Below are 21059 nucleotides of genomic sequence, written 5' to 3' on the forward strand. Positions count from 1 at the left end.
TAAGATAAGATAAGATAAGATAAGATAAGATCACCTTTATTTGTCCCACACTGGGGAAATTTGCAGAAATTTAATTTTAATAATTAATTAATTAAATTAAAAACCACTATCCTGACCCAACAACAAAGGGTTGGGGGAACAAAACAATCACATCAATTTTTCACATACATTACATTCTTACATTTAAACAAAACATTCAAAGGCGGCAGAAACGTGCTGAAAAAAAAAATCAACATCAACAAGTGCAAGAACTCCTTTTGTCCATTTTTTTTTCAGAAAAATCAACTCACTCAAAATGGTAACATTAATGAGGTACTACTGAGATGGTTTTCATGCACATCATTCCATTCCATGCATGTTTTCGGAATGTGGGAGGAAACCAGAGAATCTGGAGGAAACCCACACAGGCACGGGAAGAACATGCAAGCTCTACATAGGAAGGCCGGAGCCGAAATCGAACCCTGCACCTCTGCACTGTGAGGTCGATGTGCTAACCAGTCGTCCCTCGTGCCGCCTGCATATCATTCCAAATCCACAAAAACATATTAGGCCAACTCACGTTGTAGCATAGGGCAGTGTAAGACCCAGCAAGCACAATTAACACCTCTGTCATCCAGTGGTGATTGTTGGTGTTATATCATCATAATTTCAAACTAGTCAACCCCTGCCGAAAAGCAGTTCTACACCCACAGATTCACACATTCGCAAATAATTTTTCATGTTTTTGATTTTTCCCAGTTTTCACAGGATTATGCAGCCCAGTCCTCCCCATTTTCTCCTTGTGTATTAAACTTTATACTTTTCATATTTTTCGATAATCAAGGGGTCATTTAGAGGGTAATTCTTGCTTTTATTTATACACTAGTGCATCAATGCATCACCGACACCTGTGGGGGTTTTTTGGTTTGTTTTTAATAACACTGTATGATTGTATGGATTGTTATTTTCATAGTGTGTTAGCATGGCTTGGTTCATGAAAAAAAAAAACTTGTTCTTCATCTTCGAGGCTCTGAAAACTGAACTTGGCCATACTTTCTCATCTTTCTCTTGCATCCACCAGTATTTCCCTTGGTACATTAACATACATTATTTCCTGGTCTTTCTCAACTGCGGAAACAATGGCACACAAATATGTTAATACAATATTCATACACCAAAACAGTAAGAGAAAACTCCACAATTTGCTGCATTTTATACAGTACAGAGTGAAAACAGCCACTGCAAATTGCCATTCCACAAGGGGAGTGATCCTAAAGTGTGCCCTCGGTAATGATCAAATTTAACTTAATTCTCACAAAAACCTTTCATTTCCTACAAATAATGCATATCGGGTCATCTATCATGCCAGTGAATATAGTCGAAGGAAGAACAATCAAATGTTCTTCCATTCGATGTTAAAAGGTTAGTGTATCCACTTTAATGACATTTTACATTCTTTGTTTTATGGATAGTGAGATAGATAGACGCGTGTGTGTGTGTGTGTGTGTGTGTGTGTGTGTGTGTGTTTTATATTGTTACAAAAAAAAAATCCGGTCATCAGTGCAAGAGTAGCAATATACTTAAATAAGTTCTGTAGACACAAATGCATTGTAATAATGCACAAAAAGACAATTTATCATGTGGAATCAAACGGGGGCATTATTTAATATCATTTTGTTGCGACTAAAACTTTACCTTCTATTTTCCCCGACATATCAGGCAACTCATAGATCATGCGTTACTTGGAATTGACAAATAGGTTTTTGTACAAAATAAAAATGGTCACAGTCGATCAGCATCTCCGTGACCTTGCCTTTTACCCCCACCCCGTCTCACCTTTATAAGACGAGAATCAATTTCTCCTCCACTTGATGAATGTGTGCTGGGTCAGTGTCGTGAAGGGCTCATTAACAAATGAAGATCCCTTGTTAATGCAGCATGTGTGTTACTCTTAATAAACATTTTCCAAAATGCTTTAAAGTGAATTAATGGACTTTAAAGCATGTGAAATATTCAGTGTGTTTGGACTTTCATGAAGTGTCTTAAATTGTATTTGAGTTGAGGTTTAAAATATTCACCATTCAATAATGCAGCGTTGAAAAGCTTATCAGAGGTAGAATCTTGATAATATGTTAATGCGGGAATGGTCCTTGACTTGACCAGTTCTACATCGACAGTCATCCAAGCCTCATAATTATTCATGACCCATGACTGCAAGCTTTGGATAGTGTCTCTGAGTAGTCATACTGTTTGTACAATATGTAACAATCGTAACGGTTTTGGGAAAACAATGCAGTTCTCATGTCATAAAACAACAAATAGCACGCTGATTGAATTTCATGACGTAAAATAAATTGATTGATGGCTTCAGAAGGAATCGTCAATTCTGTATAACTTAAACAAAACTCCACATCAATTTATCTCCTTGGCTGTCAGTCACAGAAAAATGAAATTTTGCATATTGCAATGAAATTTTTTCCCATTTTGTCTTATTTGCACAGTACTTGAGTACTGTATTTTTATTATTCTTTTTGTTCGCATGCTCCACTGCCTTTAACTTATTGTTGGCAGTGAAGATTTTAGGTTATTGAGAGACCTGAACCAAAAGTATTATCCACTCATCGATTTTCAAGATTATTTTAACAATCTATTGTCTTCTCTCTGTGCTTTAAGACTGCAGAGACAGATACTCTTTTGATGATTATTCTCAATGCAAACTTTGATTGGTCAATGTGATTACTTGCAAGATTTGTGATATTTGTTAGCAACAGATAAATAAATATAATTATAAGATTATCATGCAGACCATTCCATCCAGCCATTGTTCAAGTTTAAATCTGGTAATGCAAGTACTGAACTCTACAAAATATGCATATTCCCATCAAACATTTTGTATATCTCTTTTTGTACTGAAACATTTCATTTGAGTTGCATGAGTGCATTTTTATCTTAGAATTTGCACAAAATTAAATATACCCCCATGACATTCATACTAATAGATTGTTGACACCAAGCAAGCCAAGATTTTACCCCCCCCCCCACACACACACACACTCTCACAAAAGCCCACACATGAACAAATGAGCTCATTGAGCACTAACTCTGAGGCATCGGAATAGGCCTGGACTCGATAAAAGGAGAGAACTCCTGCCTCAGCACACAAGGACCCAGCAAATGATTCAGATGCAGCAGCACCTCTAGCATCCCAAACACAGCCCCTCCTTCACCTTCACAACAGCACTTAGTGCGGGCCTTCAACCCCTCCCACCTCTTGCATCCATGAGCTCCAGAGACACTTCATTCAAGCTTTCATCTCAACCGTCACACTTCGGACTACCTCCCGTCTTGCTTGGTGAAATCCCCCTCACTCCAGACATATCAAGATTAAGGATTAAAATGCCCCCCAAAATAATTCCCTTCTCCTTACTCCACCAATCAAAGTCCTCCCAGCTCAGCTGCCACCACCGGTGCCAACAACTGTTCGGTCCAAGAGCGTTATTGCTGTTGTGCAGGATGCAAATGGCCTCTGCATTATCAACTAAAGGTCCACAAAGAGAGAGAGAGAGCAAGAGGGAGAGTGAGTTCCATCCATCCATTTTCCGATCCGGTTTATCCTCACAAGGGCCGTGGGGGTGCTGGAGCCTATCCCAGCTGTCTTCGGGCAGTAGGCGGGGGACACCCTGAACCGGTTGCCAGCCAATCACAGGACACACACACAGACAAATAACCAACCACGCTCACACTCACACCCAGAGACAATTTAGAGTGTTCAATCAGCCTGCCATGCATGTTTTTGGAATGTGGGAGGAAACCAGAGTACCCGGAGAAAACCCATCCAGGCCCGGGGAGAACATGCAAACTCCACACAGGGAGGCCGGAGCTGGAATTGAATCTGCTACCTCTGCACTGTGAGGTCGCCGCGCTAACCACTGGACCACTGTGCCACCCAGAGAGAGAGTTATTTTCTAAAACTAAAACTACTGTCAAACAACATACAGTAGATGAGAATCAAGTTCAAAGACTAATCTCAAACATGCAACACTCAATGTTAAATCTGCAAGTGCAGTCACAGATCTTTTTTTTTTTTTCATTAAGTTATATTTTCTCATGCAGTCATGACTGAATATACCGGTAGTCCCCCCCCCCCCCCCCCCACGGGGAAGGGCCAGAGGTGGCAAATCCAGGTCTAGATAGTAAAAACCCTGCCACAGTTTGTCTTAAACCAAAGTTGCTTCGAGACTTCTGGCAGATGAATAAGATCTTGAGTTGAAGGACCCATGGCCAAAGCCAAATTGTGGCAGGGTTTTGACTTTCTGGACCTGGATTTGACACCTCTGAGTCCGCCTAACTTCAATTTTGTCTCTGAAACACGACAAAACCAGAGGGGCGGGGCTCTCTGTGTCACATTTTCATATACAACCCCCACAAAATGTTTTGGGGATTTTTGTGTTGGTACCATTTGAAAAGGAGGCAAAACAACCCTCCATTCTTGAGATCACCATTGACAAACCACCACAGAATTGTTTTATTGGTGACATTCCAGACTGCAGATTTGAATGTGCACTAAAGGCACATGAAAGAACTCACAGCTGACCTTGAAATTGTAACTCAGCAAGTGATTGAGTCCACCCACAGGAGGGGTCACTGCCACATACAAGATGCACTCATTACTAAGAGTGTTATTATTTCAAATGTGAATGTCATTGCTTTCACTGTTCATTTTTGTGACCTGTGTTACACCCAAACCAGCAACTGAGTCTGGCCTTGTTTAAAGAAGACTTGTCAATGACAGCACAGGGGAGCACTTTATGGAAGTGACTCGGTTTGAAAACCTACCCTGTTCTGTTGAAGTCTTGTACATCAACTCTTTTAAAATGTTGTGGTTCCCATTTGTCCTCTGAAGGTTGGAATGTTTCAAAGCAGACAAATGGCGACATGGAGGAAAAAAGGACCTGGACAGGGCACAAAAAAGGGAGTGGCGGAGAGAAAAACCCAAATGGCACAAGTAAAAGCTCCACATTCATTATGAAAATTACGTATGTCCTGATTTATATGTTTTGCATTAAAAATAAATACATACAAATTAAATTACATTATGGGTGTCCCGGTGGTTGACTGTTTAGCCTGTCTACCTCACATTGCAGAGGTGCAGGGTTCGATTCCGGCTTCGACCTCCCTGTGTGGAGTTCGCATGTTCTCTTCATGCCTGCATGGGTTTTCTCCGGGTACTCCGGTTTCCTCCTACATTCCAAAAACATGCATGGCAGGCTGATTGAACAGTCGAAATTGTCCCTCGGTGTGATTGTGAGCGCGGATGGTTGTTCGTCCCTGTGTGCCCTGCGATTGGCTGGCAACCTGTTCAGGGTGTCCCCAGCCGACTGGCTGAAGACAGCAGGGGTAGGCTCCAGCACGCCCCGCGCCCCTTGTGAGGATAAGCGGATTAGAAAATGGATGGATGGATGGATGGGTAAATTATGTGAGCTCAACCAGATTTAGTGTAGAAACATGCCAGAAATCATCCCAAATTGCAGTAACAACTCCGGTTTGCCACAGTGAGCAAACATTCCAGTTTTACTTTCGAACAAACTTCTCAGGCTTCGGCAAAGCTTGCTTCATGAGCTCATCATTTGAATCCGGTGTAATGTAGGAGGGAAACATCTAAAACATGCAGCTCTCGAGCACTCGGCTTGGGCACCTCTGACTTAGATAAAGATCAAAATACTTTTTATTACCAATTTTTGAGAAAATTAGTGAGACCTAAAATCCCCCCCACCCCAAAAAAAGCAGTTAAAAAAATAAATCTATATTTATAAATAAATAAAAAAATATCAACACGTGGCTGCCAACCCGCGTCCACGACATAGTTATCCAACCCATCCATTTTCTGTGCAGCTTATTCTCATCAGGGTTGTGTGTAAGTTTGAGCCTATCCCAAGTGAATGTGGGTGAGAGGCGGAGTACACCCCGGACCGGTCGCTGGCCAATCGTAGAGCTAATCAAGGTTCTGATAGTTAATGAAAACTAATGAAATAACTAAAAGCAAAATAAAAAATGAAAGTCCGTCTATTCAAAAAGAAAACTGACTACATCTTACCTTGATCAAACTCATTATAGTTATAATGAAATGTCCTTAATTTTCATCTTTGTCAGTTAACATCATCCATGAACTTTCGGTGTTCAATGTAACCGTATTTATTTTGGTAGTACTGGAAGAAGAAGAAAGCTTGAACACCTATTTGGGAATAATTTACTTTATTCACAATATTTTGTCGCATTTTCTTCTTGTTTTGCACTTGACAAATACTCCATAAAAAAAAAAAAAAAAAAAACTAAACTAAAAACTCGATTTTAAATGTATTTACTTTGGTATTACTGTATGGCAATCAAGAAGGAAGGTTGAGCAGCCATTTGGGAATTATAATTTACACTTCGCAAAGACTCCACCAATTAAACATAACTAACTAACTAACTAACTAACTAACTAACTAACTAACTAACTAACAAATCAATCAATCAATCAATCAATCAATCAATCAATCAATCAATCAAACAAGTAAAACTTAAACATTAACAAATTATTTTTGAAAAAAACAACTCAAAACTATAAATACATTAAAAAAACAGTCAAAATGAAATCACGAACTACAACGACAAATCAAAAACTATTATAACACACACACACACACACACACACACACACAAAAAAATTCAGCATCATCTTCCCTTCCCGGGATAATTCTGAATGTTTGTTTCGACTAGATCCCCTGTGCGACAGAAGCAAAATATGTGACCAGAGTGGAGGTGGTGACCCCGAGTTTACATGGAACATTGTGGCGACAGGGGACACATGGACAGAGCACCACCAAAAGACCGAAAAGAGAGCGGGAAGTCCCCAAGGATGGGAGGAAGGTAAGAGCGAAGGTATCGCTTCCCGTCCCCCCTCACCCCTCCCAGGGGAGTCTCACTTTTCATTCATATATGCCGTTTGTCCCGAGACTTATGAAGAAGTTGCCATCCATTACTTTTAGTGCCCAAGTACTTTTCAAGCATCACACTTTGGTCTAACACACACACACACACACACACACACACACACACACACACACACACACACACACACACACACACACACAAAGCAGCAAACAAAGTTTGCAAAAAGCTATTTAGATAATATCTTTCCATGAAATGTTCCCTGTGAAAGATCAGAACATAGTTTACTGAATCAGTAGTCTGAAAAACCAAGAGTCACATTTTCCACCCTCGCAAGCATTATTCATTTTCACACCTTGGACGAAGAGAAAACAGTTTCTGCCATTTTATCACCCGGGGTGATGGTGAAATGGGGGAGACGGAGAAGTCTATTTATTTCTGTATTTTTTTTGCCAACATCATACGCAACAAGTCTGAGACCAGATGGGTGAAATCAAATTGGAAATTGGAAGAACACGGGGACAAGAAAAAAAAGGGAAAAAAAAGACATGCTCATGCTGGGGTAAGGTCCACTTACTTCAAGTAATCTTTGAGGTGTATTCTTTCTGAATACACCTTGTTGTGGCCGTTCCTTAAAAAAATAAAATAAAATAAAAATAATGAAAAAGCCAACAGGGCAAAAATCATCCCTGAGTTAATCTTTTGCTTTTTGATGATGCTTTGCATGACGTCCTGCCTGGCAGTGGGTCAAAAAAATGAAGCTTTGTGCGACTTGCGAGGTGTATTTTTCAAAAAAAAAATGTTGATTGCCTCCCAGTATGACTTCACGGGCATTTAACTTGGGAGGTGTGTGTATTGTTTGAATCGTATTTGCATACAAAGTCTAGTTAATGAAGCATTATACAGCCTAACCCAATTTGCCAACCTAATCACATGCATCATTTTTCCTCCAACCGTGTCATATAATACATGTTATTTTACTTTATAGTGAATATTTACTGTATAGTGATGAACTTATCCTTCTTCTCGTCTTCATTGTTTTCGCCCTATATGTCTATTTGTACAGCAGCATCCCAAAAGAATTAAAGCTGATCATGATTGGATTCTCGGCAACACAGAGTACAAAGGAAATATATTTACATAATCGTGTTCAAGCCCTCGGTTAACCACAATATAGTTGGTGTGTTTTGAATAATTGAGCAGGGCAAGCTGCTGTCTCCACACATTTTCACTGGTACGAGCAATTTTAAAAAGGGATGGGGAAAAAAAGGGATGAATACTTCATGGCTGTGATCTGTGGGATTGCTTGTGGTGTTTTCAAATTCACCGAACTCATCACACGAAAGATTCAATTTGGAATCATACGAACTATCAATTTGTTTCAGAACCAGTTCTAATAATCTGGTGTTAAAAAAATTAAATCAGCCATTGTTATGTCATTATTATTATTATTATTATTATTATTATTATTATTATTATTATTATTATTGTGTGGTTTTTGTGGCTGTCAGCAGCCTTGATTGACGTAAACAGTATTCTTTCCTTAAATTCTAGAAGGCTCTGTCTTTGATTGGTTACCATTTCTTTTAGTTGAGGCATATGTACAATGAAATTATATGGCTTCACTGCGAAATATTAGCCCATTATTCATTTTCACGATTTCCCTGGCATCGCTGCAATGCACAGTACAGTTTATGTCTTTAATACTATTGTATTTTTAATTTTCTCTATTGAAAGTTTGATTTTCTTGTACAGCGCTCGTGACCTAAGCTCCCTATAAACTCCACACGTACACAATTGCGCACTGCTCCCACGCTCTCAGCGCACAGCAAATGTATGCAGTGCATTAAATAAATAAAAAAATCATAATGGCTGAATTGGCATTTTCATATTCACGTTCATCCATTGATCCATTTTCCAATCCGCTTTATCCACACAAGGGTCGCGGGGAGTGCTGGAGCCTTTCCCAGCTGTCCTGAACCGGTTGCCAGCCAATCGCAGGGCACACGGAGACAAATAGTAATCGGCGCTCAAACACACACGTCGGGACAATTTAGAGTGATCCATTAACCTGCCACACATGTTTTTGGAATGTGGGAAGAAACCGGAGTACCTGGAGAAAACTCCACACAGGGAGGCCGGAGCCGGAATCGAACAGCTAACCACTGGACTAACGGGCCACCATATTCACCTCATATAAAGAAATTAAAAAGTTGATTTGGCGCATGTAGTTGTCGCAGCGGAAAGAAAATGGTGAAAGTGCGGAAGCATTTCAACTGAAAAGTGCCCCGTGTCATGGAATCATATTGTCATACAGAATGTTTATGTCAAACTGTTTCATTTGAAGTCCTGCGTCGACGGTCACGCTGGTACACACCCTTTTTCATACTTCACCATCAAGTAGCTACAGGACTTCTACAGAGGACACATCAGACGTCCCTCGATTTAAGTTTTGGATCCTCGCACCCGATGTGTATGTAAGACAAATAAGATGCTCCTGATTATGGCAGCGTGAGAACAACTTCCAGGTCGCGTTCAGTGTTTTCAGATGTTATGCAGACCCCACACTCCATTCCAGAAGGTGGTGACAATGCACCAAATGTTGGTTGCCAACCTTCAAGAGACAGAAGAAGACTCACATTGATAGACAGGAGCAGGTGTGCAAGTGACTTGGTTTGGATTCCACCCTTGGCCACAATGCAAAGTGGGATTCTGTTGCACGTAAGCAATTTTAAACTTTGATTGAAAACATTTTGACATTTTAGGAGTTAAAACAGGAGCAGGCAACTATCAGCCAGCTACCGCTTATCTTAAAAAAAAAACAAACAACGGATCAGTACAGTATACGTGAAGCTGTGCAAAGCACTTTGGGCAGCAAACATGTGATGTGCTCTTAAGAGCACTGCATTTCCCACTTTAATCAAATTGGATTTTTCATTTTTGGGGCTATGATTTATTTATTTATTTGTGGACTGGCGGACTGGTGAACTTTACTATGATGAAAGTGAGATGATGGAATGACACACTGACAATTAGTAATTGCCCTGATGATTATAAATGGCCCTCCCCTGATTCTTACAAAATTCCCAATTGACTTACATTGATTTCTGTACATGTCAAGTCAATTTGGGAGAGAGAGAGAGAGAGAGATTGATGCTTTGATAATTTGTGTAACCTATTGTGATCTCATGTGTTAGGTAGATGTGACACTGGTTTGGCCACCATGTGTATGTCTGGTGTTGCTCACCGTGTTCCAAGGAGCCCCCAGAGACTTTGTATGAGTGTTCAGACACATGGAAAATCAGAGGGAAAATTAGTTAATACAGTAGTAGAACCCCAGGGGCTTGGCCTTCTCCAAGCGGCAGCAATAGTCTAACCGCACTGGGCTGACCGGCTTCTTTTATATCCAGTAAAACTACACACTTGACCCAAGCAACCATGCACTTCACAACTGGCACTGTGGTCCTGGCACTCTGCACTTTGTGGAAACATTTACTGCTAATGTGTGAGTGTGAAATGATGGTCTATATTTTTACTCCATGTTGTGTACAGTATCACCCACTAAAGGAATACAAATGTAAACTAGCTACTTCGAATAATAATAAAAATAATACTAATAATAAAAAGAAATCAGATTTGTATTGCAGTTTTCTTAATACTCAAATACACTTTACTTACTGGACATAAAAAAACACACAGGCAAAAACAAAACAGTTAACACTATCAGTAAGGACTGGAGGGGGCATACGACCGCACTTACACACCTCCCACGTAACTAATGTGGAGAGGTAGTTAGTCATCTCATTGTTTTGGGAAAAGTAAGTAATGAGAACAGCATTTGGTGCTCATAGAAATCACACTGAACAATTATTACATTAAGATGAAGGAAAATCACAGTAGCAACCATGGATTGTTTGTGTTTTTAGTTCTTGTATGTTTTTCCACAACAGCAAATGGGTTAAACCAGTTGTCCAAACGGCAGCCTGGGGGCCAGCGGCATATACAAAGAATGGCGTTTGACATGGCGCGCAAGGCGAGCAAAAAAAAAAAAAAAAAGAAGAGACGGTTTCAAAAATCACAGGGCACATACAATCATTCACACTCGCATTGTCACAGCCACTGAGTAGGAACGACCTACTCCCCGTGCCTGCGTGGGTTTTCTCCGGATACTCCGGTTTCCTCCCACATTCTAAAAACATGCGTGGCAGGTTAATGGAACACTCTAAATTGTCCCTGGGTGTGAGTGTGAGCACGGATGGTTGTTTGTTCGTCAATGTGTGCCCAGCAATTGGCTGGCGCAGTTCAGGGTGTCCCCCGCCTACTGCCCGAAGACGGCTGGGACAGGCGCTGTCGATCTATCTATCTATCGATCTATCTATCTATCTATCTATCTATCTATCTATCTATCTATCTATCTGTCTGTCTGTCTGTCTGTCTGTCTGTCTATTAAAAGGAGTAAAATCAATTAACCAACTATGATAGGAAGCATCAGATTTCAATAGGTTTTATTACACGCTTATTTTTCTGCAGGCTTTGGTTATAGTCGGTGAAATGTATGCAGAAGGTGTGGTATTTTTATTTATTTATTGTTTTTTTGGTTGGAGGCTATTGCGGGACTTGTACAGGCTGGAATGTACTGTAGTTAGGTCAGGTACTCAAACCGCATGTTTAATTTTGCAGTTCATCCATGAAGATTTGGATTGGAAACCAAAGCTTGTGCCAAAATAACCAACCCCCAAGTGTTTTTTTCCCTTCAACCTTCATTTCCCAGAATCCCCTGCCCCACCTGTTAAGTCACTGCTAATGATCTAGTATGGATTAGCAAAGGTTGATCTTCTCTTTTCATCAATGATTGAACCTTGAGGGCTCCTCTGATCAAAGAGCTTACTGCATCATGAAGAAACGGGATTGCTCTAAGACTAATTTGTAATGCACATCGTAACCTTGAAGTTCTCCAGTGCCTGATGTTTTCCTTCTGTCTTCCATGTCAAATTTGTCATCAGTGGACTGAGCAACCCTGTTAATCAATAATCCATTCAGTGATCCCCTTTCTGCTTGTTGGATTAGCTGCTATGTACTGCAAGGACAAGATCAACAGGACAAATTCACAATCATTACTGTTTACGTGTGCTGTTTCAACTCAACTCAACTGTATTTATAGAGCACTTTAAAATAACCACCGCTCTATACAAAGTGCTGTACATAAAGCAAATATCAGGGAGACAGCAATAAACAATAAAACAATAAATTAATAATAAAGGCAGTCGAAAGCACAAAAACAGTAAAACTAAGTCAAAAGCCAAAGAATTAAAACCGAGTTTAAGACAAGATTTAAAGATGGGCAGCGAGGGGGCTTGCCGAATGTTCAGTGGGAGGTCATTCCAAAGAGAAGAACCAGCAACGGTAAAGGCTCGATGCCCTCTGAGCCTCCTCTTAGGTCTTGGTACCTCTAATAGTGTCTGGTCCACAGACCTGAGGCACTCGACAGTTGTGGAGGAGCTCAGAGAGGTACGGTGCGACGAGGCATTTAAATTATTTAAAACAAATAAGAGTATCTTGAAAAACAACTTTCGAACCGAATTATCCTGCAGCACTATTACAGAAATATCCAGGAGACCTATTAGTGTATTTATGGATCTTTCAAAACATAATTTTAAATGGCCAGGCCAAGGGGAAGTCCGCTTCTCATCCCAAGAAAAAGAACAAGTCAAGTCACTTTTTTTTTTATACAGCCCTTAATCACAAACAATCTCAAAGGGCTTTATAGGGCCACAGTTGACAAATATTAATGACATCCCCTGACCTTAACCCCTAGGAGAACACGGAAAAACTCAAAAAAGCCCATTTGGGGCAAAATGACAAGTGTTGAGCAGGGGCCGCAGATAGGACAATTCCTCTTTTAGGATGACCAAGGTTCAATGGAAGCTGAGTGGGCAACATCTGACATTATTGTATGATACAATGTTCGAATGATATAAACACACACACACACACACACACACACACACACACACACACACACGCACACACACACACACACACACACACACACACACACACACACACACATTTCAACTGTTACTTCTACTGTGTTTGGACGTTGCAGCGGCGGCTTGGTGGTGGCTCATCCAATCTCATTTGAGTCTTAAGTATTGACTTCATGCCAGCTGACCAGTGATTTCTCTTGATCGGTTATTGATTCACTTACACAGAACCACATTTCTACCCATCGCATTGAGTCATGTTTTTCCTCTCACTGCTATACCAAGTATCATATTATAGATGTAATGCTTAGCACTTCTGCTTTGTCAGCTCCTTTCTATCGTTTAAATTGAGTCAAGTTTACGGCATCGCTTTCTCCTTTCCTGTGCTCCACTGCTGCACTTGAAATAAAGTATTCATCAATGGATCGGTTATCTTTTCTTTGGTGTAAAGAAGTGCTTCAAAATCTACCCTAAACGGAAGCCACAAGGACCAAGTAGAAGTGTCATTTAAGCAGCACTGAACGCGACATCATGCTCTCGGAAGAAAATCGAATAGCAGTGATTCCGCTTTCTGTCTATTTCAAGCATCGAGTAAAAAAAAAAAAAAAAACAAAAAAACAAATGAACAGAACTTTCTCAACTCTAAAATTTGAAAATTGAGTGTGAGTTTAAGACTGCTGTGATGTTTGTCATCATGCAAATAATTATCTTAAATTATTCATAGCTGATTTGTCTTTAGCAGCTTGATGTAATTTTTTTTGTTTTGTGTGTTTGGGTTTTTTTAAATTTGTTTAGGTAAAGTGATACGGAAAATTGTGACCAAATCTTAACTGACACATGGCTGATTGTCTTTGGCTTTATACAATCATGTGAGTTATACTCTATATCCACATCTTCACTGGATTACATATTTAAGCAGCAAAAATACCATCAGGGCTGTGGGGGCTTCCTATTCCCACTTGTGAGGTCATTATATATTCACGATATCACTGACAACACAGAAAATGATGAATCAGAAGAGAGGACGAAAATGTTGGCAAAGCATGAAAGCCAAAAAGATTATTTAAATAAAATAATTAAATTATATGTAAATCCAAGCTACGCTGTCAAAGACTGAGTAAAATAATTGCGGAGGAGGAAGGAGAGCATTATTCGAGAAAATGCCTTGATTAGCATCTTGACATTCCTACAGTTGAGCTTCCATCCCTCCATCCATACATCCAACCATTTTCCGATCCGCTCATCCTCATGAGGGTCGCAGGATTACGGAAGGCGATCCAAGCTGTCTTTTGGGCAAAAGGCGGAGTACACCCTGGACTGGTTGTCAGCCAATCGCAGGGCATACTACCATTCGCGCTGAGAATCACACCTAAGGACAATTTAGAGCGTTAAAATCAATCTGCGTGCAATGTTTTTGGAAACCGGAATACCCGGAGAAAACCCATGCAGGCACAGGGAGAACATGCAAACTCCACATAGGAATCGGAATCGAACCCCAAACCTCTCCACTGTGAGGCCTACGTCGACCTAACCAGTAGATGTCAAAAGAGGACTACGTATGCAATAGATGGGAAGCAGAGGATAAATGAAGAGGAAAAGAGACTGTGATGTGATAGACAAAAAAGATGGGAGCAAATGGTACTCCAGATTTGATAAGCATCATTTCTATTTGCTGTGACTCAGCACTCAACTCTGCTTCTCGTCAAAAAGTCTTTTTTCCCCAAAAAAACATTTTGTCGGTTATCAACAGAAAAAACAAATAATAATGTTCTACTCAGTGGACCTTAAATTGTGGGTTGTTTGAAAATAAAAGTATATAAATAATACAATTACAGTTAAATTACTTGTACTACTTGTGACATCAGAAATATCTACCGGTACACATCTACAGTATATACAATTATATACAGTCTAACAATGAGCATTTCATAATCAGTGTATAATCTACAGAACACAAGAAAATATAATTTCCACAAAAAAGATTTTCCAATTTCATCCATTCACTTAGACAGTACATTTTCTGCTGCTTATCCGTTCCAGAGTTATTTGCATCCCAGCTAATTTTGAGTAAGAAAAAAGGGGACCCCATGGGTGCGTTGCCAGTCTGTCAATGGGCACAGATAAAGTAGACACCCAAGCATTCAAACCGTTGAAAAATTTTGCGTACAATTAACCTAATACGTCTCCAATGTCTTCGGACTGTTGGAGATGTAGCCAGGACACATACAGTATCAGAGTTGAGTTTGAAACTCCAGAGCGTATGACAAGATAAGATAAGATAAGATAAGATAACCTTTAATAGTCTCACAATGGAGATATTCCCACTTCACAGCAGCAAGGTTATGAGAGGTAGAAGTAGAAGAACAAAATAAATAGGAGCTGCTGGAAAGGCAGCCACTCTTGCGGCGCCATCTTGAAGTCAAAATAACACAACTTCAAGCCACATGCCCCACCACTGTGCAGTTTACAGTCGGCACTTTTTTCTTTCTCAGAGGTTTTCTCATTTCTAAATGTTGCTATGAATCCAGGATGTTTTTTCAAGTCAATGGGCCCTTTATTCGTAGATAGGTGCACATGTGCTTGGCGTAAAAACTGGCAAATTTTTCACATTTCTGTTCCGGCGCAAGTCTAATTTCCTGTGTTTGGCAATTTGGCAGACCACACTGCACTTTGCTAGGTGTTCCGGCGCGCTGAGGGCGATTTCTATTACACGCCCCCAACACATCTGCCAATTTGGTGAACCAGATGAAACCAGTTGTGCATTAAACCTTGTGGCACAGGTGGTAGAAAGCAATTTTAGTCGATTTGATCCAGGAATTCTGCACTCTATGTAATCATATTTTATTCATAAATATGACAACAGTGTGCAACTTCTGACTCATTGTCGCAATCAATTCATTGAATGCATTCGAATTATCATCTTTAGTACATGTACCCTAATATGTTTCCACAAACCTCATGATGTAATTATGGAGTGTTTATATTGGAATTTGTGTAATTAATTGCAACCCTGAAACAGCTAAACTCATTAGTTTAGTGGAATTAGTTATTGCCTTTTACCATCAGATCAGCATCTAAGATTGTCTGCACGAACAACGAAATGGAATTTGTGTCTGAATTCCTAAGTGTCTTTGGCCTTGATCCTAATGACATTGGCACAGAAGCCTGTGAAGCATTTGGTCTTCCCAAGCAGAGGTCAGGTCATGCTGATTGTTGAGAGGTTTCATTTGTATTTCCACACAGTTGCTGACCCTGCCTGCCATCAGTCTCTCTGTGCCTTTCCTTCATGTTGTTACTCAATCACATGCACATGACTGCCCACACACATACATAAAACCCATTGTTAGCACAGTAGGACTGACATGTTTTTCTCGTAGCAGGCTATTTCCTTTTCTTCAGATGTGAAATGCTGAGGAACAAAATCACCAGGCTAATCTCATCATACTGCAAAAGATCACTTGCATTGCCTCAACCCAGCCTTCATTTCAAGAGCTCACATGCGTAACTGTTGATCTCACAGATTTTCATTAATGACAAGTAAAGGTGACTTCTTACTTGGAACGACGATACATAAACATTAAACTCGATTGTGTTTCTCACATTGATGTTGAATAAATGCAATAAAGCACATTCTGGAGGGATAAGAGTTCAGAGAGAATATATATGTATAATATATGTATTTGAGGTCAATGTAGCCATGTGCGTTTGTGAAATATTATGCTTTAGTACTTGGTACATATTATTTTAAATGATATATATCTATATATCTAGATCTATCTAGATCATGATATAGATCTAGATAGAGAAAGATCTCTCTCTATCTCTATATATCGATATATATATATATATATATATATATGCGAGCAGCCCGGTAGTTGATTGGTTAGCACGTCGACTTCACAGTGCAGAGGTACCGGGTTCAATTCCAGCACCATCTCTATGATATAAATCCAATTTTCAATTTTTCTTGCTTGTGTTCCTAGTTTCAGAATCACAACCTATCCATCTTTGCATCTTTCTTTGGAGACAGAAAAGAACAAATTAAGAACTTTTTTGCATGTTCAAACCATTTGCTTGTGAGCAACTGTTCCAGAATGTGCATTAAATTATGACATTATAATTGACTCATTTATTTTATTGGTTGCAGACCGAGTTTTCCATTCATGACCGAGCAGGTTCCAAAATTACAAATTACTTTCACACTGTGAACTTTGGCAATGGGCACATTGCGAGCACTGTTTTTGACCAGCATTTCTGATGGCACCACACAAGTTCCCCATTAAATAATGGTCTGGGTATTGGACTGCCCTCTCCATAACATAAATCATGTTGGACTGCAATCAAGATGAAGCTCTCTTGCTGGCCTGTATGGAATGTTGTCTCATCGAAACACTGATTTCACGGGCATTTCCGATTTGTCAGGAGGCAGTACGACCTCTTCAAGTATTATAATAGAGTATTGTCCCCTACCATATATCAAGGTTACGATTTTGCAGCATCCAAGAACCTAGGCCTTATGGCATGTTGTTTTTACACCACAGTTTGAAACACTATCATCTCAAAGACAAAAGGTAAGCAGAGCTGCATTGAGAATTGGTGGCTGGACAGGTTAGCATAACGATTACTTGCCCAATCTGGTTTTAAATTCAAAGATAGTATGCTTATCTATTATTTTTTCAGTTTTTGCTTCTTGCTTGAACTGTTTTACACATTCAATTGTGATGCAATCTTTGATGGTGGGTGGGAAGATAAAGCATGCTGAGTAGAAACAAAATTGACTCTTGCCACTAATGATATAGTGAGCGAGCCAAAGGGAAAAAAAAATAATAACTCCAACACTGCACCCCAGGCAGTACTGTCAAAAGTGAATTAGACTTTCTTCCGGTAAGTATGGAGTGAAAATGTTAATGGGAAGAATACCAGACGAGCCCAAAATTTTTGGCTGTCTAATGAATGCACCGAGAGGAAGTATGCTGTGGGGGGTGATATGGTATTTCCGTAACAAGGGGCACTAAAAGGGTGAGAGGTCTATTCCCTCTGGCCATAAGCTCAAGGAAGTGGATGAAATGCAACTACAGTATGTGTTGTTTTTCCTCAGGGCACATGACTTGAGGCAATCATGCCTTCAATCGCTACAATAGACACTTGCCTGAAACTGAAATGAGCCCTGAAACATCACAGAGGCATGACTGGTGTAATGCACGGTATAAATTCAAGGACTTTATGTGCCTGAGCTTTTTCTCTGTGTTGCAAGAAATGACATGGGCAATCACCATCTATTAAGTTTTGTTTAAACTTTCTCAACCCTCGACCCGTTAATGATAATCATTTACATGGCTGACATGCTTCCACCCAAAAAAAAATAAAACAAAAACAAATCATGCAGTTAGATTTACCGTAAACCCGCGGGGTTTTCTCAGCAAATTAGCATAAAAAAATATGTCAACAGTGTGGCAAAAGAGTGTCAGAATAGAACATAACATGCCAATGAATTTGAAATAATTTAAGTAAAATAAAACTATAATAATGACTACTGATAAAACTGAGAGGCGAATCCACAAAGAATGAACTGAAGCCGCTGATAGCACCTTAAATTGCACTTCATTTACACCCTCAGTATGCTCCATCTTAATGTTCCTATTCCCACGGAATACCATTTACAGCTTTAACCCATCTATTATTTTTACCACCATTGCACGCAATACAATACATTGACATGCTGCACTCTTGGCTTTCTAAATCTGCGCTTGTGGAGTGCAATCACTACTATTGGCTGCTATCGCTCCAGGATGGACTAAACCTCTTGTCAGATGGGATCGCCTCCAGCTCCCCCGGGACCCTGAAGAGGACAGGCTGTATAGACGATAGATAGATGGATTGCAATCCAGCAGTGTCAGAGAAGGTCAGGTGGTTACCACAGTGATGCTATCCTTAAAAAAAATAAAACTAAAAATAATGTGTGTATATATATATATCGGTGTGTGTGTGCGCGTGTGTGTGTGTCAACAGTGACGACCAGAGAGGCAGAGCACAATGAGTGGCTCTCAGCGGAGTGCATTAAAACAGAGAGCAACATGGATAGATTTTGGCCTCCAGGGTAGGGGTTGGCTCATTACGAATATATAAACAAATATATCGCTTTCTGCTTCGACAGTCTCGACTTTATTTATGACTCATGGTGATGCATTCCGAGTGGTGACACACCAGCTTTTATGCCCAGACTCCTGTAACTAAAGATGTTTTGCAGGATTGGTAGTTTGCAAATACCGTGTTAAGTGGTTACATCCTTGTTGTGACTGCTTTTTCAAATATTGGATTTATTTTACCTCACAAATGAGAACGTTTTTCTATTGCTGATGAACATTTTTTTTTTTTTTTCCATATGAAATCTTTTTCCACAATAGCAATTTTACTGAGTCTTGTGTTGCAGCTCCGAAGCAAACAGAGCTGTCGTGGTGGTTTTCAGAACATTTACTTTATTAATTAGTTTCACACTGAAGCGAATACAGACACGTCGATGTTGGACTACGCGCCTTCTCAACTGCCGTTCGACTCGAAAAAACGTAAATTAACGATTACTTCAAAGACACTCAGGGAAGCAAAAATAATGCAACAAAACAGAAAATCAAGTGAATAACATAAACAGTCTCCTACACTTGCTGTCTTTGCAAGGTTTTGACAAACTAGCATATATTCAGATTCAGAAAACTTTATTTATATATGGCAGTTACGTCTTCGTGGTTTTCAAGTGCATTGACTGAACATAATTTGTGTGAGTTGTGGCATTGCAAGAAAACTGCAACAAAGTCAGGACTTAAAAAATATTGATGCACAGATTTGATCTGAATTTAATTGATATTCATTTTTATTCCAAAACTGAAAAAAAAAGACAATAACAGGTCAAGGTTTCTCTTAATACGCCCATATCACTGTATGCTTCGAATAATATTAACCATGAAACAAAAGAAGTGACACATAGAAATCGAAAATCATCCTGACAAAGAAAAGAAAAAATCAATACACTAAGCTATACTGTCTTTGTAAGTGTATGGCTGTTCTGTATGTAGTCATTTTTTTTCACCCATCTAATATGTATCTTTTCTCCCCGCCGTGGCGATCCAATTACGCTGATCTTCTTAAAGCACTAACAACGAATGCTTATACCTTAAAAACAACTGAGGCAAATTGGAGTGCAATTTGTTTGTTCAATCACTGTTTATTCAGTCTTGTTTACAATCTAAAGGACGGCGTGACTTCAGCTACTTCAAGAGAGTTGTCGTACATTAATGCGGGCAGAATTATTATGCTCGGTACCAATGGTATCAAAACTGGAGCTCAGTGCATTCTGGGAGATACTATGCCCACCTTTTGTAATTGCGTGCATGTGTTTGTAAATGTGGGGAGAAGCTTTTTAGCTCCAAACGAGTGCATACTGTACGTTGAGGTGAGGATACATCAAGAACTGACTTTACATGGAGACATACTTAATGCAATGTTTTTTTTCTGAGCTGAAATTGCTGCTGTTTTTGTCTTATTATGCACAAACACAACAAGCGACGACCTTTGACCCCCCTTGCCCATTCTGTCTGAAGGGCTTTGAGATGAAGTGTGTTGACTGCTCGCTCCTCCAATTTTGTTTGGGTTTGGTTAAACTGGAGTTAGAAAAAGAGGGTGACTTTTGTTCATCTCTGATTGCAAGTGGATGCCTCAAGCACACACGCACAGCATGGCACCTCATGTATTGATGTAAGGGAGCGAATTTGTCGCCCATAACACAGCGTGCTGCCTGCTGTCGGATAATAAGCAGATGGACTTGTTGAGCATGGCTGAGCACACGTACACTTGATTTCAGTCTGAGACAGTGGTGGGCACTAAATTCTCACTGTCTTTCTCAGTACCAGTAAGTGTCAGCTTTTGTGTGCATGACATTAAAAATCTCACACCAAACTTTCAGCTTGACTGAACCGTTACAAGCTGGGTAAATAAACTTTGGCAGCCACTTGAAAGGTAGAGAAGATTGCCAGTAGGGTTCATTTTGACACAAATAAATTCATGCATAATGCCAGGAGCTACAGTAGACAAAGTCTTACACACCACTGTTCATACACGTGCGCGTCTGTGTCTGTGTATAAATATATGTATGTATATACCTGTGTATATATATAT

General features: G+C 39.8%; 1 protein-coding gene across 1 annotated transcript in view; it reads left to right on the top strand.

Moving 5' to 3' along the window:
- Window positions 1–21059, top strand: part of LOC109519575 (uncharacterized) — a 70619-nt gene that overhangs the window by 37143 nt on the left and 12417 nt on the right. Inside the window, exon 5 of the mRNA XM_019876202.1 lies at window positions 6739–6888. Within this exon, the coding sequence (XP_019731761.1) occupies window positions 6739–6888 (150 nt within the window). The remainder of the gene's footprint in view (window positions 1–6738; window positions 6889–21059) is intronic.

The sequence above is a fragment of the Hippocampus comes genome, unplaced genomic scaffold (assembly GCF_001891065.2).
Source record: "Hippocampus comes isolate QL1 unplaced genomic scaffold, H_comes_QL1_v1.1 scaffold107, whole genome shotgun sequence".
Lineage (NCBI taxonomy): Eukaryota > Metazoa > Chordata > Actinopteri > Syngnathiformes > Syngnathidae > Hippocampus > Hippocampus comes.